The sequence below is a fragment of the Channa argus genome, chromosome 8, assembly GCF_033026475.1.
Source record: "Channa argus isolate prfri chromosome 8, Channa argus male v1.0, whole genome shotgun sequence".
NCBI classification, from domain to species: Eukaryota; Metazoa; Chordata; class Actinopteri; order Anabantiformes; family Channidae; genus Channa; species Channa argus.
Genome location: NC_090204.1, coordinates 23,001,960 through 23,025,878, shown reverse-complemented (window position 1 = coordinate 23,025,878; position 23,919 = coordinate 23,001,960). Strand labels below are relative to the sequence as shown.

The following is a 23,919-nucleotide window of genomic DNA, read 5'->3' as shown; positions in this document are numbered from 1 at the left end:
GAGTCAAACACACGCTGAGCATTAGTGAAGCATCATAAAGTCACTTAACACCTGTTGGATCTGTACCTGTCAGACCAAGCTGCACACACATTGGTGGAGCCTCATCTAGGTTTTTACATACAAAAAACAAATTAAAAAATAAAGATTATCCATCTCCCTGTGCTCCCAGTCCACCTACCTCGTATTGCCTCTCTGCATAAGGACAAATACAATCTACTGATCTTGATCCTGATAAAATCAGCCTCACTGTGACTCGCGCTGCAAACATGGGGTGAATTAATGTGGGAGCTCAGTCTCACTTATAATTAGCTGTTGCCTGAGATAATGAAGCCACCTACAGGTGTGTGAGGCGCTGTAATATGTGAGACACACCTGTGCAGTGATTTGTAACAGCTTTCGTCTCTTTCTGGTCATTGTGCGTTTTTCAGTCTCTTCCAAACAACAACTGGGAGCAGGAACATCAAGAGACCTGAGGCCCGATCACCTGTCCACCTGCGGAACGGGTCTAGATGAGCTGGATTGGGCGTCGTGGACACCCAGTCCAGTTCCAATGTGGATCAGACAGTTTGCGGAGAACCTTGAAGGAACCCTGCTGTGTCCGAACTTGTGCTTTGTCCTTGCTGAAGGAGACGGAGCGTCTCTGCAGGCGTCCCACCTCAGAAACACAGGATTTAATGGACTGTCTGCTGATTCGTCCATCAGCCTTTAATTGACCTGCCGAGTGTATATGTGTGTGTGTGTGTCAGAGTGATTTCAAAGAGCATTAAGGGTTAATTATGTCCCAGAGGACGAGTGTTCGACGATTATTTACGTCTCATCACACGTGGACAGAATTACCTGCAGGACCAATCACAGGAGCCGCAGGACGGAGCAGCTTGCGGGGGGGTCTGATGGTGGTGATGGGGGCCAGTGAACCGAACGTTTGCCTTTCAGGCAGAGGCGCTGCAGCTGTCAGACAGATGCAGAGCAGCTGAGGAGACCGGTGAAGGCGGTGATGGAGCTGTCAGCCGGACGGCCATTAGCCGCTCGCTGAGACGCTGCTTCTCCTTCTACTTTGTGTTTTCCTCATTTGCCCCCCCCCCCCAAAAAAAACTCGTCAAACTCGCATGACCGCACACGGAACCGTACGCGAGACAAACATGGCGTCGGTTGCCGTTTGACAGCGTGTTTGTTTGTTTGCAGCAGCTCTCTGCGGGGAGTCAGTGGGACGATGGCGAGGAGGAAATGTGGAGGAAGAGATGGGCTCCAAGGCAGTTACAGACCGGCTGATGGGCTCTGGGTGCAGGGTGGGAGGCGGGAAGAATTAGCATTTAAAGTAGCTGCCCACCAGGCATTAGCGCACCTTGGTGAGCGCAGCCAATATGTTTCCTGCTGCTGCGGGGAGAACGCTGCGGCCAACAACATCCAGCAAAGCAGCTGCCGAAAAATACTTCATCTGTCTTTAAATAGTTCATTAAACACGTAGAAATGATTAAAAACGGTGTCAGGTTTGGTTCAGTTGTAGCCACAGGAGGCAGAAGGTCAAGGTCCAGGTTCTGGAAAACCAGCAGGTTACAGGAAGTAACTTTATTCACAGCTGTGGCACTAGAGTAAAGTCAAGGTTTGTGGTCTGGAGTACAGGTATAGATTTGGGTATAGAGACAGGTTCATGAATACTCTTGTTTAAAGAAGTTCAAACATTGAACAGCAGGAAAAAGGAGCCAAATATTCCAAACATCTTCTCCTCCTTCGTTTTCATTCTACTTACCAGGTGTATTTGGATCCCAGGGAGCAGAAATCTTTTACCTTCAGTCCCCTTCTGTCATTCCACATCAGGAGGAAGAATCGGCCTCCTCCTCCTCCTCGCTGCCCAGAACAAAAGCATCCACGTCCTCAGCAGGCGAAAATGAAAAGTGACACTTGATTAAACCTGACAGGAGGTCAGAGGTCAAACAGCAGAGATGGTAACGTGACGTTGGTCATGTTTCCTGTGAACATGGAGACGTGTACTTTGGTTTAGAGAAAGAAAAACAAACGAGAAGTCTGAGAAAAGAGATGAAAACAAAGAAAAGATGGAGGGAAAAGAGAGGGAAACAACTAATCCCGCTTTCAAACACGAGATGAGACTGAGGGTGAGGGTGGGGATTAAAGAAGCTGAAAATCTTTAATTGGAGTCTTGAAAAGAAGAATGGAGTCGAGCGGCGTCTCTGAACTGTCCGTCATCATTAGAGCATAAGGGGACTTTTATTTTTGTTGTTATTCAAAAGGAAACAGCAGCCACAAGAGTCTCCTCATCATCAGCGTCGGTTTAAATGTGCAGATGTGCGAAAATACGTTGCTCAACAGAACCTCGGCAGGAAGACAGATGAAATCAGTGACCTTGGAGGTCATTGTGTGTCTCCTCGCTGCTCTTACTGTCTCATATTCAGAAACGAGATGCTGAACACTCGACAGCTTCCTGTGGTTTTTGGTCCATGCTGACACATATTTGGGTTTGTATCGTCCCAGTAACAGGTACTGACACTAGCACCAGACCAGTGGCCCAGGCGCCAGAAACTCGGAGCCTGGTTTTATCGGGGTGTCTCTGTTATTCTGTCCACCCGTTTTGCGTGCGTGTGTTGGAGGGTGATTATGTTAAAACTCTGCTCGGACTGAGGGATTTCTGGCTGACAGCTAAGACCAAGCTGCCATGCCAACGCTTTTCCCCCCACAATCCCTCTTTGTTCGGTGGTGTGTCACCGGTCCAACATGCTTATGGACACGCTCCCCCCCCCCACCCCCAAAACAGTCTGTAAAGCCTCAGACGTTGTCGTTTCCACAAGACTGCATGTGACAACGCTTCACTTCTCGTCCCTCGTCCTTTACAATTATTACAATAACGCTTCAGGAATCAGCCTCTTTACTGACTCACTGTAAAGACGACCTCAGAGTTTTAGATAAAAAGTGATTTAATGTTTTTTCTTTGAGGATCAGAACAGTCGCACACTTTCATCAAAATATACGTTTCACCAGATATAAAACCAACAGTCACCTCTCAGACACAAACTGGGCTACAAAACACGTATATACAGTTAACCCCCCCATTACAGACTGGTCCCATTGCTGCCCCACCTGATACGAGGGCGTGTGATGCATTCAAGTCAACTGGGAGAAACACTAATCCGAGTTGAGAAGAATTAAACTCTGGTCTTTGTCTTCATTTACATCCGAACAGTGGAGATTTCATGGGTCTCGTTCTGTCCAATGTCTGAGTAACAAAAATCACACATAAAAGGTGGAGGTGTTCTGGTGAGGATGCAAAGCTCAGTGGGTCAATTCTTTCACTGTTCTCTTGTGAAATGCAGAGACAAAACCCAGCTTATATACACATGAGCTCTCTGTTCAGATACAGACCCAACACTGTGCCCAGAGATGCTCAGAGCTGAGAGGGGAATCTAACGGCCTACATGCTGCAGGTCTTCGGGAGGCAGAACAGGTGTCGCGTACGGAACAAAATAAGTGGTTCTCAAAGACCACTGCGTCGCTCGCTTTCAAACTAACCCCGCACTACTCACAGCTGGTTATATGTCCCAGGTGCATTCAGTCAATCAGAAGCTTGGAAACACCAATTTACTTCATCTTTCCCAACTCCACCCTCACCAATGCCACCTTCCAGCTTCTGAATGATCCAACGCCTAATGGACATGATTAGCAGTGGGTAATGTAGGGCAGGGGGGCCTTGAAGACCAGGATTTTGAAGAGCCACCTTAGAGGATCTACCCCAACGACCAGATAATTAAACTATTTTGCTTTCACTGACCACTGTAGTTAGAACATGCTGATTTTACAGAAACATTTTTTTAGATTCATTGTTAATAATTACAGCAGCAGCTGAGGAACATCAACTTCACCAGAGCTGGAGCCGCTTCCTGCAGCTGGTCTTTAGTCTCTGGAAGATCTGAGATCTAGTTTTCCTCTCAATGATCAACATTTTACTAGGCAAAGACACAAAGGCTGGTGGGAAACTGTCAGCTGTCAAGGACATCATGCATGTCCACATTTAGTGAATGTGGATCTTCTGAACCTGTCGACCTCTAAAAACGGATTTAGACGGATCACAAAAGTGCAAGAGGGAAAGTAACAGCTTTCTTGCTTTTACCTCATCTATAAAACTCCCAGGTGCCTTGAATGCAACATGCTGTAGAAACCCTCAGCGGCTCATTCAGAGGAAACAGTGTTGTCACTTTTAAGTTCAGGTGGAAATCTGAGCCCCTGGAATGTTGACGTAATATTAAGACACACAAAGAAACTAAAACCTGCATCTTGTGGTTTTCAGTACATTTCTGAAGGCTGCAGGGCTTCTTCTCCTACAATCAAGAGGAATCTACAGCTGATGCACGATTCAGTGCTGTGGTGAAGGCACTCCACTTTTGCACCGGTGGACTGAATCCAGTGAAGCGGTCAATAATAAAAAGTCTCGCACAGAGGAAAAAAAAAAAACAAACAACAAGGAACTAAACTAAACCAGTTTTAGTCCTTAGAACCAGAAACCTGAGACAGGCAGATTTGTTTGCATCTAGAAGACTGTTTTTGGTTTTAGCTGTAGTGGATTACAAACTTATAAATAAAACCGTTCAGAGAGGCAACGCGACAGACGAAACAAGCCCACTTTTGTGACATACAAATCCCACACAACACCACAGAAACTAAACATTTGTCTGCAGATTGTAAAAGCAAACAGAGCTGGAAAAAAGAAAAAGTTCAGGAATGATTAAAATATTGCTACAATATTTGATTTTGAATAAAACGTGATTGCATACATAGAAATAACAAATAGGAATCAAAGAGAATTGCATCTAGGACTAAAAACCCAGAAAACCCGCTACAACAGAATCACTTCACATGTTCAATGCTACAGTAACCAGCAGTAAAAAACTAACAGAAACCAATGTAGCACAGTTAAAATACGGATATATGTAATATATATATTAACAGTAAACCTTTATCAGCTGTAAACCTGCTATTTGCCAATTTACAGAGGCATGATGGGTAATTTTCTTTGTTGTACGTCAAGTTCATTACGACTCCAGGAATAAGGCACAAGGATCATGCAAAGCCCAAAGACAGCTCATTTTACCAAAGCCCAGTCTACCAGCTGAGAGCCAGATGGTAAATGTTCGACTTCCCAAACGTCATAGCTGGTATTTTACGGACAGAAGCGTTACTTCACAGGGCAACACTACGGAAGAGGATTAGGGTCAGAGGGAAAACAGAAAAACCACAAATCTGAGATTAAAGACAGAACTCTGAGCTAAGAAATTCAGAATTCTAAGAATGTAAGGCTTTCACAATAAATTAAATTGCTGACTTCAATTCTGAGATTAAAGTCTAAAGGCAAGAGTGGCTAAAACCTAACAAGAAGGCATGAGAGGTCTTGTCCGAATTCTGACAGGGATCTGAGAATTCCCTCTTCATGTTTAAATAATATCTGAAAATCCAGACCTCTGACTTCCTCCAGACCTCTGAGAATGAGTATTTCCAGGGACCCTAATCCTCTCTAGAGGCAAATAACCTAAACATGGATTTGAAAAAAAATAATTTAACATCGCAGCAGACTTCACTGTGGTTTCTGCAGACATGCACTGGAATGATCGGAGTGTAGTGGACACCACTGAGGGCGCTTTCAGAAGATCGTGCAGAATTCAGATGGGGGAGTCCGAGGCTCAGATGGAGGACTTTGAAAAAGAGACCCGCAGGTGGTGGTTCTCTCCCAGGTCGTGGTTGTGGAACTCAATGAGTGACTCAATGGCCTCCTCCACTGAAGCCATCTGGATCAAAGCCATTTTATGGTCCTTCCTAAAAGACAAACAAAAAAAAACAACGAGAGATTATTAAGACTTAAGTCCACAAGGAGACATTAGCTTTAGTGAAAGAGAGAAAGGCGGGGGGGGGGGGGGGGGGGGGGGGGGGGGGGGCTAAACAAAGCGGTTCTGAGACAAGAGCAGCAACTCTGAAAACTTTTATTCATGCTCCAATGAAAAAAGCCTTTATCAAAGGGCAAGTACAGAGAGAAGACTGAAGGCTTTGGGACCTGATTTCTATTTAGCTTTAGCCTTCATTAAAATTAGCTGCATGCTGCTGCATATTCATGACAGCCTCAGTTTTTGTGTCATGTTGCCTAATAATGAACCCAGTAACATCAGGTAATAGAGAAAGAAGCTTCTTATTAACTCAATAACAAGCAGCTAAATCATCTTTTGAACCAGACATTTAGGTGGAGGAGGAAACGGTTTTAACTGATGACAGTGATTCCACAGATCCTGCAGGTTGTTTTAAAAACACTTTGCATAAAAACAATTTCTTGTCTTTTTGTCACTTTTTCTGTAGAGATATCGCTGTCTCCCTCTATTTAGATCCATCTCATGGTAGGCCAGGGAGCTCTAGGCCAATTTTAAAGGGCTTCCAGACAAGAACTAGGTATTTACACAGGGGCTCGAGGGGAAGGTTATAGTGAAGGGGAAAGACTGAGAAATCAGGGTGAGCATAGAGGCGTTGAGGGAAGATTAAGGTCTTCCAAACAAGAACATGGATGTTAAACACTCCAGCACAGGTACCGGGACCACACAACAAAGTGAGAAATTTCTGGAAATGTAGTATATTTTAGGGCTGCAGGACAGGTCCAATAGGAAAGATGGGGCCTTGTGGCAAGAACAAGAACATTGGGAGATGGGACTTTGGGACTACAAAAACACTTGAGGGTAAAATAAGAACAAGAAGTACAGTGCATGGATGTAGGTGAAGATAAATACAGGATTGCGTAAACATTTTGAAATTGACTGAGATTAAACAGACGACTTACTGGAAAAACTTGAAAGCTTTGACCATGGCCCCTGAGCTGGAAAACAGAATCTTGAGTTCATCTTCAACAACAGATGGGCTGAAAACACAGACAGACCAGATTTAACAAGTGTTGCAGGAGGCTGTGGTCATCTCCAGAGTAACAGCCAGTTGTGGATGATGCTTTAGCAGCCGAAGAACTTACGGGATGTTGGAGAGGTGTAAGGTGGCAGAAGGTGGGAAGATGTTAGAGTAGTTCTTGGAGCCAGGCTTCTTAAAGCGATGCAGGGGGGAGTTGCTGTAGTCTTTGGTCAGCCCTTGGTCCTCGTGGCCTTCACGGGGAAGTTGGACGCTGGTGTGTTTGGACAGCGTAATGCGCAGAGGCTTCCCGTGCAGCCGCTGGCCGTTCAGGTGGCTCATGGCTGTAAAACAGACGCGTGGGGAAACCTGCTCAAGTTTCTGATTAGAAAGCAACTACTAAATGAAAACCGTTAAATGCTAAAAGACAGAAAACACTCCTTGTTTGTTGCTGTACAGAATAACAGAGTGAAGCAGCACTAAAGATAAAAATGAGCAGTGGGGACTAGGAGCCGTGAGGCCATTGTTCATGTTTGTAGGCTGATAATGTTGCTTAAGTTCTGAACATTGCTTGAGTTGACAATGTTCATAACAATCTTGAGTAGATGATTAGATTGTGATCATGACATACTGACAGTCACCGTTTCTTAGTCCCCTTCAAACTCCCTCCTCTTTGTGGACCGGGAGAAATGAGTTCATCATCAAACCTACTTAAAACAGGACTGAATGCCATAACTGAAAAAAGTCAAATGTTAATGCTTGTTAGGAGCAGGAGGCATCCAACTCAAGGCTAATTTTGGCAGAGTGACGACCAAGTTGTTACCTAGCTGAGCCTGTGTGCTGTCAGACATCTGAACCAGAGCATTTTCCTTCTTGTTGAACAGAATCTTGACTCTCATCACATCGCCATAAACACCTTAACACGCAGTCAGAAAAAAATATATAAAAAAATGCTGGTTATGTCTTGTCACACATCAAGTCACACAAACATTATGATCTACACATGAAACTGCACAGTTTGACCCTACATGAAGTTGTGTGTGTGAATCTGGTCTGATTGCAGCCTGCCAAGCTACTGACCCAGCTAATGGAAAATAAAACAAAATATGTGTTGACATTTTTCCTTTGAAACGGGGGCTCACTTTCTGGGTATAAAACTTAGAGGTGGAGGTAGAGCAGCAGAGAGATGCTGCCATCAGAATGTGGGAACACTAACTATATTTGTGAATTTAATTTAGAAGGATTCCTGGATATTATACACAGGAAAAAAGTGAGGAAAATTCAGGGTAAGGGTCAGAGAAAATTAAAAATGGCAGATTACCCTGTATGAATTATGGGAGTGTTGACCAGCTGATTCAGCACTGAGGACATGCAAACTGAAAGAAACCCAGCATGCAAATTCAAAAACTGAGACTCAAGTTCACTAAAATAAGATGAAACACACAATAAATGCAGCTCCTCGATGTGCATAACAATAAAAAAAAACGTTAATTTTAACGTCTGTAATTTTAGTCTCTTGCTAGGTGCTAGATGTTTTTGCAAATGATGGGTCACTTGGATTAACATTAGTGAAACCATCTTTAGCTGATTCACAGCTGCTGGCTTCTTGAACCTCTGAGGAACTTTACATAGATGTTGCAGCACTTTGAGGACAATAAGCGCAATAATACTTTTAATTCTGCACCAATTGAATCAAAAACCAAGACTGCAGAGAGTTAGCTTTGCTTTTTGTTTGAGCTTTTCACCTGCATGTGTGATGACCAGTACTGGATCAGTCTATATAGTAAGTGGCAGCTTTTTTCTTTTGTAGAATTTTAAATTGCAAATTATATTTCCTTAACACTATGTATTCTGACATTTTATTTCAATAATTATATTGACTTGTAAACCTCATCATATACAGGGTCCCAACTTGATTCCATTTATTTATTTTCTACAAACATTGTATTTAAAGCCCAGCGGACTCTAAACTTTCACTGTAGTTCTATTTTAATCTCCTGAAGATAAGATCATTTTGATTTTAGTTTCTGATCAGTGTTGGACACCAGATCTACATGTTTCTCATTAACGAGTTTAAATTTGCCTCTTAAATAAAATTTGTTTAAATTAACATTTTTTTTTAGATCACTGTGGAAAAGCTGCAAATATTGTGTATTAACTCAAATCACTCAACACGCAAAATCTGACAAAACCAGCAGACATATTTTCTTCAAAGAACTGAAAAAGAGGAAAACAAAACAAAAAAAAAAACCAACCAAGTGCTTCAAATAATTCAAAATAAGAAGCTAGTGACAACATACCGAAGAGAATAAAGAGGCAGTAGGGCGTAACTCTCTTTAAAGACAGCAGAGAAGGCAGCGGAGGGACAGGACAGGTAAAGGTGGGAGGGCAGGACAGGTGGAGGGTCCGATGCGTTTCCATGGCAACAAATTAAAAAGGAAACAAAAAGAAGACATGTGAGGGGTCAATCAGAAGGTTAATTACCTTTGGAGAGGAGGGGTCAGTTAATGTCCATATGTCTAGAACATGTTTACACAGGACTGGACAGATGTGTGTGTTCACAGGGGGGGAGGGGGGAGGGGGGTCTCTCAGGAGTTTAACGGGAGGACATTTAAACGCGTCATGACATCAGAAGGTAAAAACATGAATGAGAAAACAAAATCATGTCACAGATAAATCAAGTTAGCAGGTAATTTTGGATTTAAACAGCCAATTAAATATCACACTGCAGAAGAACGAAGGTGGTCTCTCATCTATGTGCTGTTCTGTGGGAATGTAGTTACTTTCTTTTGAATCTTTTCTAAAACAGACAAGTTTAGTTGCACACAGGAAATGTGATCGTCACCAATGAGAATGTGTGTAGGTTGGTGAGTCTCATCCTCTGCCTACAATTATCCATAAAAGTCATCAATATTGACACACTGTTACCATAGAGACGGGGGGACTCGAACAAACTCAGAGGGGCGGACTGCAGCAGCAGCTGTTACTTCTTAAAAAACTGGGTAATTGGTCATTGGTTTTGGTGGTGGTTCACACTACAATAGGACTATGAACCAGCTGATGGAAGTATCGACACACAGAAATTCACGGCTCTGTATGTTTTGTGAAGAGGAAAGAAAAAAAAATCATCTTCTGTGTGTTAGAAACATCTACATTTAACTTTAAGCTGCAGGAGACATGTGACACTATGGTAAACCTACAGAGGATACGAGGATGTAAGCTGGGACGTCCCCCATTTATATACTGCTACTGCCATCTACTGCTGCAGAAGTAACGGCTCTTTGTAATTTATCGTGAAGCACATCAGGAAAAAGTGATGGGTAAGAGTTTTTCCTCTCCACTGTTTCCTAGGGCTTGTTCAAGGGGGGAATTGTTGGGTTTTTTTCTCCACATCTTTATGATCTTGACTTTATTCTGGGAAGTGCCTTGAAATGACTTTGTTGTGAATTGGCACAATATAAATAAAGTTGAATTAAATTGAAAAACTGAATTAAGACAACTCAAAACAATACATACAAAACAAAAATCTTCAATTGCATCTCCTGTTCTATTAAGACATTTGATGATTCTTTCACTGTTTAATGTGAATGAGATGAGAAAAAGAATGAATGTTCTGGTATCATCCTCTGGATTTCCACTGTGCTCCATCCGTTTCCTGTTGAGTTTTTTTTTGTCATGAAGGGTTTTAACGTTTGTGTATGACAGCTCTAACAAGGCCCCTGACGTTTATGATCATGGCCCAATGACCTGCACAGAATGGACAATCGGTAAAACACCGATTGAAAACTTTGGGACTCACCTCAGGGTTCAGGTTGCTGACCAGCAGGACACAGTGTCCAGCAGGGATTGGGGGGAATCCCAGCCTGGTGGCCCCAGGAAGCGACAGAGAGGCCAGGGCTCCGGGCAGACCTGGGACCGTAAGGCCTGGATAGGGGGAGGACACTGGGAGAGGTGAGACAAGTAAAAAAAACAAAAAACAATCTGAAACCTGCAGGACACAACCAACTGAGACAAGGAATGAATCATCCTGATTTGTTAAGACCTGGTTTTAGTTCTGGAGGAACTGAGTCCATGTAGACAGCGAGGCCGGAAACTAATGCTCACGTTCTAACTGCCTGATTTGTTCTTTTGTCTCAGGACTGTTTGAGTCATTTTAATGTTTCTCCGTGTGTGGACACCTCGTTTCGTCAGTATGTGAAAGATCAGTCCGTCAATTTCACGTTCTTATTTATTTCTAACTGCTCAGTTCTTAAACCATCGGTGTCCATCATGCTTCAACATACTGGCATGTTTCAGGAATTTTCCTTAGCATCTGAAAGAGGGCAATAACTAATTTACCGGTTATACCTAAGATTTATTATGATACGAGGTTGTGATGCATCTCCACTCACCTGCAGGCTGGATGGTGAAGGCCGGTGGGAAGGCGTGAGTTGCTCCAGCGTATGGTGCAGCTGAGATGATACCTGGAGCTGCAGGAAGACAAGACTTAGCTTAGTTGAAATGAAAGCTTTCACTTTTGTTAGTAAAAACATTTACAATAACAGTTACTTTTAAGAGAATTATCTTTTTTTTTTTAACTTAAAACCTTTTCATTAACTCTTATTTGTGCACATTTAATGACTTAATGAACTGAATATAATTTATGTGTAAACTGAATTTAATTAATAACTCAATACTCGAATCAGAATATGCATCTTTTCTAATCCTAAATGAAATACTTTAATACTTTTTTAAACATATTACAGCCTGTTAGTTTTCTTCCAGCTTTTACACAAACATTACACACCACAAGCTTAAATAATACAAAAGCTCTCTGTGCTAAAACAGAAATCTAGCAAATGTAAGGCAAAAATCTTCACTTTACCGTGCAGCGTTAATTAGGGAGTAACATTAAATTCGACAGCGTATCGTGCAGAACAAAAAGGAAGAATCTTCCCAGATAAGAGCTTCAATGGGCACATTATTCTCCTAAACACGTCTGTGACGGGCACATAATGCTACATGAGTGACCGAATATGAACAAATGAATGACGGTGCTCATTTACACTGTAAATGTAAGTCTATGACGCCGTTGTTGTTAAGAGAATTGAGATCAAATATCACATCTGTCAGAGTTCACAGCTTCGTTAGACGTGTTGTCAGCACAAAGAACCCTATGGCCACACGAGTGCCACAATTATAAAAGGCTTCACAACCAAATATGAGGGCAATGTGACCACGGCTGCCATGTAATTTATACCCTGTGTAAAACAAGTGATGCGACTGTAGCTCTGGTAGCTTTGGTCACTTGTTTTGTAAATGTGCTCTGAAAACAATTGACATGATTAACACCAGAAGCAGTTTCATCACTGCCACAAACACACCACACAATCTCTAACATCTGGATTTCGACACTCTGGGTGGTAAATGATGCTTTTGGTGAATATTGTGGCACAGCTGGACTGAGGATGTTTGTCGTGTGTCTTACTGAATGCTGTGGCCATGGCCGGGTGCTCGATGGTGTGATGGCTTTCTCCACTGGGAAGGTCCGGCCTAGTGAAGTCTCGGCTCTTTTCGTTGTTGTATTTGACATTGAGGCTAGTGAGTTTAGAGAAGCTGATCCTCAGTGTGCAACAGCCATTGTAAATGTTTTGCCCGTCCAGAGACTGAAACAGCAGCGCATCATAATTAATGAGACTCCACTGATACTGACAGCTGGTGTTAGTGGTGTGTGATACTCACCAGTTTAGCAGCCTGAGCTGACGCTCCATCTGGATACTGCAGCAGAGCCTGAAACTGGCCATTCTTGGTGAAGACGATGATCCTCAGCACCGTGCCGAACTTAGCGAAGATCTGAGGACCAGAAAGAGGCTGAGCTTAGCTCATTTCTATAGAAAAGGTTTTTTCTTAGGTTTATTAAGTTTCACTGTTTGTACCTAGTGTACGGGAACAGAGAACTTGAAATTTGAAGGACACTTTAACCAGTGGAACATTTTTTGTTCCCAACAAAACAGCCTCACCATCAGCAGGGTTTGACGTTACCTGGCAAAGGGCATCCAGGGTGACTGGGTAGACCAGGTTCTCCACCACTACTCTCAACACCGTGCTCGGTGCCGCCACAGCTGTATCCATGTGAGATGAACTGAGGGCCCGAAGAGCCGCCTGTGCCCTCTGAGACATGATTGAGGGACAGAGGGTGAACAAATGGCAACACTGGTTTGGAGTGAATGCACATTAAGATTGCTGAGTGTTACCTCCTGGTTGGGGGAGTTGTCAGTCTTCAGCTCCTTGTGGTTGGAGAACTGGACAAAGACCGGATGATGTCTGATGATGGGCATGACTGTAGAGTAATAACCCACCATGTTCTGTGCTGCTTCCTCTGAGTGCATCTCTAAGAAGGCCTGTTGGGAAAGGCCTGTTCAGTACCAACAATCAACACGATCACTGCAGATACACTCATTAGTCCAAGTCCTGCACCTGATTCTTGGCTTTCAGCATCAGCAGGTTGGTGACGTCTCCGAAGGGCAGACCCAGGCTGATGACCTCGGCCTCGTTGATGTCGTTGGGAAGCTTGCGGATGTGGATGACCCTGGACGGCACCCCGGGACCTCTTATGTCACCTTTGAATTTCTTGCTGTCGTTGCCATTTGCTGCAGAGGAACAGAAGGGTTTAAACCACAGCGGAGATGTGGAGACTAGGTTAGATCACACAATGTTTTTGTGTGGGCCATGGACTATATATCCAATACACATAAGCCAAAACATTAGGACTGCACACAGCATTCATTAACCAGATCTACAGAATATGGAAGTCTGGATGTGCCAGGCAGTAATTGAAGTGTCAGCTGCTGTTGTCGAGATGTTGGAGAAATATGCAGGTGTCAACATTTGAGCCACTCTGAGCAGTGGGAGGACCTACAGACTTTTCACTCGCACATGTCATGGAACAGATTTCCATCTTGATGCCGAGACACTACGAGAATGCAGCAGGTTCTTCTGCTCTTCCACAGACAGCTGGTTAACGGTTGATGCTGTGACTGCTCAGGTTCCCTGTGGCACTGTCTGTTCTTTGCTGATGTAGTGTTTTTGCTCGTTTGTGTTTGTGTGTGTGTGTGTGTGTGTGTGTGTGTGTGTGTGTGTGTGTGTGTGTGTGTGTGCACACACGCACTCTGATATCATGCAGTTCACTTTTAGGTGTGATGAAAGTGAGTAATGACCTGTAGTGCTCATGATATACGGGCCGTTGGAGATGCTGGAGAAAAGCTCGTCAGATCCTCTCTGTAACACAGACATCAGTTTTTTGTTCACTGACAGATAAAAACACACAAAGAATATATAGTTTTTACAACTAAGAATTTTTTTCCTTATCAATCTTACAGCTGCTTTCTTATTTAATAATTTGTCTTTTAGAATACATTTCTCTCCTGGCTGCACCAATCCCAACACAGTGGACCCCATCTTGATGGCAGGAGAACTAAAATCAGCGAATATCTGACAGGTCTAACAAGAGACCTGTCATTAGATTCCTGTAATTAGAGTTTAGCTCTGATCTGTTCGGATTAACTGCTATAATCTAATCACCTGTCCCCCCTCCCCTTCAGATAGATTACAGTATATCAAAATCATTCTTTAGTATCAGAGAAGGACAGAAAAACAGTCTGGGTGGAGGGATCTTTTAGTTTGTATCTGCAGTCCTGTCCTCTGCTTCTGAATGAAGAGTACAAACTACTGCCATCTGCTGCTGTGGGACAGAACGTACAAGCAGACTTGGAGCTGGGGGTCTCTCTGGTTTGTTCAGGTGGAACAGTCTTTCCTGGATAAAGGCAACACAACAGTTTGTTCTAGTTCATTGCTGTTGGCTTGGTGTGTCTCTATTCTTAAGCCTCTCAGACTAATGGGTTAATCGTTTTGCGTGCATCAGCGCCCTCTGAGGACTGTACAATCGTGGAGACGAGGATTTTTTATTTTAACTACAGCGTCACTTAACCAATGCCAGCTTTGTTTCTGCTTCATTATTTACCAGGAACTAGCCTGTTGTGACCCTGTTGTTTTTTTTATGTTTATGCCCATCGCTCCTGTAACTACAGCTAACAGTTATTAAAAATGGAGTCAAATTAAAAAAGGCTATTGGGCTTCATCACGATAGTGAAGGCAGAGCTAAAACATTTGCACTCCAATTCTGGGCCGACATCTAAGTTGGAAACTTTTTTTAAAGTTTCCTGCAGATTTGGGTGTGAAGACTTTAATTTTTTTTTTTTAAATGGAATTTAGTTGAATGCACCATGGATCTGCCTTTTTTTATCCTTAGCCGAACACAATTATGAATCTTTTAAAATAACTGCTTTATGTCAATCCACTGATTATTCAGGTGAACATACAGGCACTGAGTTTGATGAATGACAGAGTCCTCTGCAGGTTAGGGAAATAATTATTTATGATGCATTTCCATATTTCTGCATTGAGTGTGGTTGAATGCATTTCTCAGAGGAACCCGATCAGACGTTTTCTTTGTGAACAAAGGATCAGACCTTGTTACTGATCCTGTCGTTAATAAAACAGCAGAAACCCGAGACTGGCTCTTATCTCAGGCTGTCTCTCTGAAGCTGAAGCTTCAGGGTGACAGCTGCTGACCACCGCCTGCCTTGGGCAGAGCAGGAGACAAAGAGCAACAGCTCTATAGATCAACAACGGTTGCTGACAGTCTGTCACAAGTGGTTAATGAGGTTTACAGTCCAAAATAAACTAAATGGTCATTACTGCTCATCACTCTGCCTCAGTGATGAGAAGACCACTTGTTAATTGCATTTCCTTTTATTAATTATATTTTCAGAATGCACTGGTGCCACATTCTATTTTGACTACATTTGGAACATGTGTCAGTGCCAAAAACTAAAAGAGTGGAGTAGCCATCATCTAGTGTTAATTTTTTAAAGGGTTTTGTCGAAATCAAATGTCCATTTGTGGTGTAGAAATTAAAATCCAACTCTGTGGAAACAAACTGCAGCCCTCAGCTATTTAAACCGTATTAAAAATGTTGCATGTGGAAAAACACTATGAAAATTAGATGAATTCTTGCAGAGCTTGAATCCGATTCTGCAAGAATTCAGCAATTTTTTTTTTTTTTTTTAACAGAAACCCGAACAGACTCAACTGTTAAATTTGTTTTCTTCTCCTTTGCAATTATTCATTACAATCAGCACAACAAGCAGCATCTGAGTTCAGTCAGTGAAGTGACAACTCAGACTTCCTTTCTGCGTGTTTAACAGCTGTTTAACACTTGACAAGCACTGTGAAACCAACATGCACAGGGTTGATGTAAAGAGGAACCACTCACTAACAATGAAGCAGGCTCAACCCACAACATATCATTTTAGTCTGTCACATACACAGTTCAGAAAACAAACACACATCATTTTTATTTCGGAATACAAAATGCTCTAGATCTTAAACTCTGACAAGACCGTCTAACCACCCTGGTGAAAATACAGTTAATTAGGACTAAGTTACTCAAAGTGAACCACGTTAAATTGCTAATTATTTCCAAATCCATTGACAAACCACATCAACATTTCAGTTGGTGTTTGCCTTAATAACAAAGAAAAGTGTATTTAAATATCAGAACTCTAATCAAACGCTAGGCTTCATAAATCACTTAACTGGACTCTTCCCAGACCAACAAGGACCTGCAGACTTCTCCAGACCAGAACCAACAGCTGTATATGTCTGTGGGTGTGAATCTGAACAAACTGCAAAAAAAAAAAAAAAAAAACCTGAAATGCTCTTTTAAAGAGAGCTTCAGTGCGGTTTCAGATGACTTGCCCAGGGGAGTTCAGAGGAGGAAACAGGAGAGCTGTGATCATCCCTCCTCCTCACATCACTTCGTGCTCTCTCAGCCTTCAAGTGGTTTTAACCCTTAGGAGTCGACGCCCGCACCGGTGCGGGTTAGGGTTCACCCCAACCCCAACCCTCAGACCACTAAGGGTTAAATTCTGGTTTTGTCCCGAAACCAGCTGCATCAGTGTTTGTCGCCACTTTGCTGCCAGACGAACACCAGCCATGGCAAGTGAGGACAGAGCACGGCTTCTAGAAGATTAGGAGAGAGCACCGCACAAATTTGTCATTGGCCGCTTCCCATAAACTTAAATTGTCTCTGCTCTTACACTGCATCTTATCCTCGGGCCTCAATCCCTCCCACATAAGATATGAGGAAAAAATCCAAGATGCGGAGAGAGGAACAGAGCAGACTGTCAATAGGAGAAATGAGACGTCCTGTCCTATGACCATCACCTAAAGCATCAGTTTCTGATGACTAATGATAGCTGGGTCTACAGGTTTTTACTGCCTTGGAGCTTGTATAGTAAGACATCCTTAATGACGGCAGATGACAAACAATTTCTGGGTTGACCAAAAAAACAAAAAGCCTCACGATCCCCAAACCCAGATCATAGCTTGGAGCAGCTAATATGAGCCACTGCCATCTCTTTTTTTTTTTTTTTACACGCTGCAGATTTTACCAATCAGAGGTGTAAACACCTGTCATGGCGGGATTCAGGTGAGACCTGCAGAGGTAGTCACTAAGTGGATAAAGTAAGTTCAAGACAAAGTATGAGCTCCTGGTCGGTTCTGGCAGTGGTACTGTTAAATGTGTTTAGAGAGGAGAAACTAATAACTGGCCTAGTCACGGCTCCAAGCCTTTGCAACTCCTAAATTTATAACGCAAATGATAATCTACAGCTTACTTTCTTCAACAGGCCACACTGCCCTGTGATTGTAAATTTACAACATTGTACTACTGAACGTCATGCGGAGTAGCTGCTCGTTAGTTAGCAAGGTAGCATTATAGTCAGCTAACAGCTGGGACATGCTACGTTGCCATGTTCTATTGGAAAACAGAAAACAGATGGAGGACAAAGAAAGTAAATTAGACATGCACCAGAAAAGACTTGTGCCCAAGACAGGAGTTTTTTGACCTTGAAAAAAAAATTTAAATCAGAAACAATATCAAAAGACTAGGTTTGTTGTTAGCCTCTGGTGCTAACACTAGCAAGAATCTACTCCATCAGAAAATGTGTTGGAATAGCAGGATTGGGTTACGTTCAGCAGACTTCAGTAATAGGGAAACAGTGAAACCAAACATTGCTTCAAACGTCTGATGTAGAGGCATTTTTATGGAGGAACCAACTGGATGTGGCAACTAAAACAAGCAATTTAGTTGCATAACAAAAGGAGTAAAATTACATGTCATCAGCACAAACATGGCCCTGCTACAGTCATGGTGTCTGTACAATTTTCAATTGATACAAGGTTTAAATAATTTGCAAGTTGTTTCAGTGTATTTGTATCATTTACAGCATCCGAATTTATGTGGAAATGGCAAAAAAAAAAACAACAACTCAGAGTTCAGAATTAAAGCTGTGATATGCGACTGAGACTCAAAAAACTCCCTCTCCCAGCTCTACTACACTGACACACTGTGTACAGCCCTTCAGTTATTAGTCAGTGTCAAATTACACAAAAAGAAAAGAATGAAACAGAAATTAGCGGCATGGTCCTTTAAGAATGTTGTTGTTTAATCAGTTTTTCCTCAGACTTGTTGTGGAATGTGAGTAAATACTGCAGCACAGACAACTAATTACAGAGCAAACCTCTGAATGGTTCCCAGATGGCAGAAACACTCACAGCAGAAACCAAACCATCAGACTGAGACAGGAGGCGGAGGAAGCAGTGGTGCCTACCTTAGTACCAACTGTTATATCGTGGTGGACACTGCTGTGAAGAGAAGACAGCATGTTAGAAGCAGCAGGGAGAAAGAAAAAAAAAAACTAACTCAAAACTGCAGCAAAAAATGTGAAATAATGAAGTTAAAGAGAAACGGAGCAGAGAGAAAAGAGTGAAAGAGTTTCACTGGTAAATGTTCAGGGCTGCACACAGGTATGTTGTACAACAGCATTTTTCTTAGTTTTTCAGCTTATCCCGTGAGTTCAGGGTCGCTACGCCGGATCATTGTGCGCATGTTGATTTGGCACAGTTTTTACACCGGACCCCCCCTCCCCAATTTCTACCGCCTTGGACCGCGGGTTCAGTGTCTTGCCCACAGACATTTAACGACATATAGCCGGGATCGAACCACTGACCCTGTGGTCTTCACCAACTGAGCTACAGCTGCCCCTGGATCAACAGCATTTTACTGAACCCAAATCTAGGTTTAAACATCTTTTTGAATCAAATTGTACAGGTTGGCAGTGTAAAAGCTACTGATGCCATTTTTATTCAGTGCAGTAACAAGCAGAACTTCAACTGTTCTGTGTAGGAGGCTAAACTGAACTAAACTTACAGTGACACAAACATTCTTATATTTGAGTCAATACAGATGAGTATCAGAAAATAATTTAAGAGCCTTTCTGAATCAGGAAGTTTGCTACATTTGCCAGATTCTCATTATGCTTGTGGTGTGCGTGTTTGGTCTGGTAAAGCTAAATCAATATTGGTTCAGGTTTATGACACAGCTTGCAAATCCTAGAAGTCTGATTCACATCTGATTTGTTGCTGAACCTTTTCCAAAACAGTGGAAGCTCTAATGTCAGAATTAACACGTCTCTAAACTCTGTCATGGTTCGAGCTTTTTGTCCCACCCTGCATGTTCTTTGTTAGTCTCATGTGAGGTGTCCACATTAATAAAAACATGGACATGAAGCTTTAAAGTTAATATCACAATACGACAAATGTTCGACAAACTGATCCGATGATAATTGATATCCTGTCTCAAAGCCCTAATTACTTTTTCATTATTATTACAAACTTGTTAGTAGACATGTTTAATGTTCGGGGGGGTTAGAAATGAACCCTTCTCTGAACTACCTCAGGAACAGAAGTAGGATATTTCACACTGCCTTATAGAATGCTCCTGTGTAAATGATGCAAGCTGGAGTCTAGGGTTGGAGGAGGAGGATTATGGGATAGGATTAAATTCTGATGAAATTTTATTTTTATGATCTATATTATCTATATTCAATTTGAGACCTACTTGTTGTTTTTCCTGAATCTCTCCCTCCTACACTGGAGAAAACTGCCTTTTTCTCATGATTCAGACTAAAGAACAAGGTGGGAACAAGCAAATCAGTGTGACATTTAATCCTTTACTCTGAAACCAACTGGGTACAAACCTCCAACTTACCAAGTTTACCTATTACCAGTGGTGATTTTTGGTTTCTTTTTTTTGTTAAAAACCAAGGTCACAATTATTTTAATTTAGCGTCAGACAAGATAAAAATGCTCTTATCACAGAAGCCAGTAGTAGGGAACATTTGCCGTATTTCTTTACGGTGCTTAGTAGAGCTGCTAACACTACAGACAACGACGTTCTAATGTATGATGGTACATAACGGTCTACAAAGCCTATTGGCAAGTGGAGTATGGCTCTAAATTGAGGTGGACTTAAGAATTATTTTAAAGTCATTTAAAGTTGATTATTTGTAAAGCTTGCTGGTAGAACCATGGAAAGATAGTTTAATCCTACATACTAATGCCACACTTTGCTTCATGTCATGCGCATCAACAACAGGTGGTGTCATACTGGTCAAGTTACTGTGAAAGAAAGAGTCTGTTGCATGGGACGTCATACACATCCCAATGCCCTCTTTACGATCTCGGGTGACTTTATTCATGAAACCCTGTCCAAGACCCTCCCCACCTTCACAAAGTATGTGAACTGTCACACCATGGGGGAGAAGACACTGGAACTGATGCACTCAAATGTTAAAGAGGCCTACAGCTCTCCTGTGCTTCCACACCTGACCACAACCTGATCCACTTCCTGCCTGTGTACAAGCCCCTGGTTCAAAGGCAGCCGCCCCCCCAAAGATGGTCTGAGGGGGCCACAAATGCCCTGCAGGGATGTTTTGAGGCCAGGGATTGGAAGACACTCTGTGAGACACATGGCGAGGACATTGATAGACTGACAGGCTGCATTACAGATTACATCAACTTCTGTGTTGACATCTGTATACCAAGCAGCGAGAGAGATCCAGAGGTGGCTGTCGGTAAAGAGCAAAGAGGGGAAGGAGTCTTACAAGAGGAAGCTAGAACAGAGGCCCCAACAGAAGGATACCAGAGCAGTCTGGAGTGGCAAGAAAAGCATCTCCATCTTCTATGCTGTGGTTTGCTGGGGCAGCAATATGAAGGTGGCAGACATCAGGAGACTGGACAAACTAATAAGAAGGGCTGGTTCTGTTCTGGGGAGAAGCTGGACAATCCCACGCACCGAACTCCACTGTGTGCTGGCTGCACAGAGGAGCATTTTCAGCCAGAGACTGATCACAGTCAAGTGTCCCATAGAACAACACAGGAGATCCTTTCTCCCAGTGTCCATTCAAATGTTCAACTCATCCCCCTTTTATTTTATTTATAATTTTTATTTCATTTATTTTTACTCCTCTAGGTGGGTTTTTTCTTACTTACTGATCAGTAGTTTCTACTTGTGGTTGTTTATTGTCTTGGTTTGGTGGAAGTTTTTTCCTCTCTTTTCTACTTTTCACATGGAGAGCAGCTGTAACAAGGCAACACAATTTCCCTATGGGATCAATAAACGTGTTTGAAACTTAAATCTTGAATTGGGACTGTGAAAGCCAAAGTTTACATAAAGTCACCAACATGAGATTATCTGGATGTAGAACAGTGACTGAGCTCCAACCTGACATCGGCTCCACTTCCAAACATCTCCCTATTAAATCTGATCATCTCTGCAGCTAATTAACCACTCCTTCATTTCTGTCCTACCAGATGCAGCTCAGAGTTTAACACCTACTTCCTACCACCAACTAAAGTGAACACAATACCAACTAAACACCATCTCCGTTCAGCAATAATACAATAAGGTGTAGTTGTAACCACAATAGGATTTAGTCTCGATTGCACTACATTACCATCTAGACTATCTAAACATTGACAAGGATTTCTGTTATAAATAACAAAAGTTCATAGATTTTAATATCTGTCATACTCAGAACCTTTGCCTGTTTTTCCAAAATATAAATTTTATTTAAAACAACGCATCCTGCTTTTTGGCAAACGATTAGGAAAGTGTCTTGCTCTAAAAAAACGTATTAGATTAAACTTCAGCAAGCAGTCAATAATGTAGTTTTGCTGTACAAAAGTGTGGCGCATGAGGACATGTACAGGTACAGTTGGACAGCTCTGACTTACTCACTGACATGATACTGAAAACAAAAGAAAAACCGGCTGGTCAGGCTGACACTAACAACACTGTGCAGACTGTAAATCAGCTGGAAGAGGACCCCTCAGGGCACGAATGAGTCCTGACAAAGCAGAAATATTCACAACAGGAACTCAACTAGCCCAAAAGTCTTTAGCTCCTGACAGCAGCAGACGAGAACAGTTTAAAGCACAGTGAACACGATGTGGCCGTTTTCAGAGGAAAGGAATAAGACCAACTGAAATTTTAAACAGGTGCAGGGCAAACTGGTTAGTTAGCTCCTGTTTCCTCCCTTGGCCAACAGCTCTCTGGAGATCAATGGACTAATTCTCTCTTTATATTACCAGCAGGGATATCAGGTTGAACAGAACCACCCAGATCTATAATGCTTAACACTTCAAACTTAAGTTTAGCTTCATGTAGCTTCACTGGGTGGGTGGGGGGCTACAATCACCATTGCAATTTAAGAAAACTTTAGCACTTGTTACTTTTGTAAAAACTGAACTTCATCCATTTTTCTGTCATTTTAAGTTCTTTTTCATATTCACAAAAACCACAAACCCATTAGAATACACGTATCATGCTGCTAATACGTAATCTGAGACCACTCTTTGATTCGGAACACACAAAGCTAAATTAACTCTAAAAGTCAGTCTCAGTCATTGTTAAATATCCGGTTTGGATAACAGCAGTCACAATGTTGGAGCTCTCCACACACACACACACACACACACACACACACACACACACACACTATACCTTCCCATTCGTTCTCTCCGAGTAGAACGTTACTTAGTCATTCACAACTGCATAGCACTTATTTGCTATTTTATTTAAATTTCTACGATACGTTTGTAGTTATCCAGTTTAGCTACAAACATATCGTAACATGACAATTACACTTTTAACATGCATCACCATCAACTCAACAAATTAGCAATATGAAGCTATATTAACTGTAATCGAATCCACAGTTTTGCAACTAAATGACTTAACGACAACAAAATCCAGTTTGATGAGATTTGGTTTCAGATGAATTACCGTTTCTGATGTCTAGCATGTGATTACAGCTAGGAAGAGTAAAATTATACTTCATAATTTTACCATGACTTCAAAGGGTAATTTCCACATGTATAGCGCTTTTTTTTTTAAATCTATATGAGGACAACCCTGGAATTAAGCACATAGAAAATACACAACGACGAGATCACAACACATAAACTTTAAAACTGCAGTAGTGCTCACAGTGGGCGTGAGAACACAGTGAAGCTGAACTGGGAGTTAAAGTGATTCTTGCTACAAATCATTCAGTTGTCTGGTATCGGGGGTTTTGAAATCGGGTTGGTCGTTAAGAAAACCTGTTATAACGGGTAAACGCTCCCACATTGGAAATCCAGGTTGTGTCAAGGAAGTTTAGTGGGTCGTTGTGTCCGCAGAGAATGGCCCGTGTCGAGGCTAATTCGGCTAGCTTAGCTTCCTGTTGCTAACATAAACATAAGTTTACCGATAAATGAGCGAAGAAGAGAAGCCCGGGTGCTCATAGGAAAAACGTTAACGTATTGAGGCTACTGCTCTAACATGCCAGTAAATTATCTATAAAGTAAATTTCACAGGAGCGTGAGTGTAAGCCGATGAGACAACTCACCCGTCCATTGCACAACACGGAACTGCAGAGCAACAGGTTCCAGCCAGCGGCCAACAGGAACCCCCCCCCCCACACACACACACACACACACACACACACAAGCCACCGCTGTTATAAACTGACAAAATGGCGTCCGGATGGAGGAACGCTCTGATTGGACGCTTGACAAGATTTGAAGGCGTTCCAGAAATGACTTGAACCACGATTGGCT

At 42.3% G+C, this 23,919-nt stretch overlaps 1 protein-coding gene across 7 annotated transcripts; it reads right to left on the bottom strand.

Moving 5' to 3' along the window:
• Positions 1-2,909: 2,909 nt before the first annotated feature.
• ptbp1b (polypyrimidine tract binding protein 1b) lies at positions 2,910-23,790 on the bottom strand. 7 transcript variants are annotated; one of them, XM_067513516.1, is made up of 15 exons: positions 23,709-23,767; positions 18,588-18,621; positions 14,070-14,130; positions 13,330-13,502; positions 13,107-13,253; positions 12,895-13,023; positions 12,595-12,705; positions 12,341-12,518; positions 11,265-11,342; positions 10,673-10,797; positions 9,174-9,207; positions 7,697-7,789; positions 7,001-7,217; positions 6,818-6,895; positions 2,910-5,814 (listed from the first exon to the last, which is right to left on the bottom strand). In XM_067513516.1, the coding sequence occupies exons 1-15, from the start codon at positions 23,714-23,716 to the stop codon at positions 5,682-5,684; spliced, it is 1,599 nt and encodes a 532-aa protein (XP_067369617.1). In that variant the 5' UTR covers positions 23,717-23,767; the 3' UTR covers positions 2,910-5,681. The 7 variants fall into 7 exon arrangements, with proteins under 7 accessions (XP_067369617.1, XP_067369615.1, XP_067369616.1 ...); XM_067513514.1 differs by having other exon boundaries at positions 10,673-10,815; positions 23,709-23,766; XM_067513515.1 differs by having other exon boundaries at positions 10,673-10,815; positions 18,588-18,618; positions 23,709-23,731.
• Between the last annotated feature and the right edge of the window lie 129 nt (positions 23,791-23,919).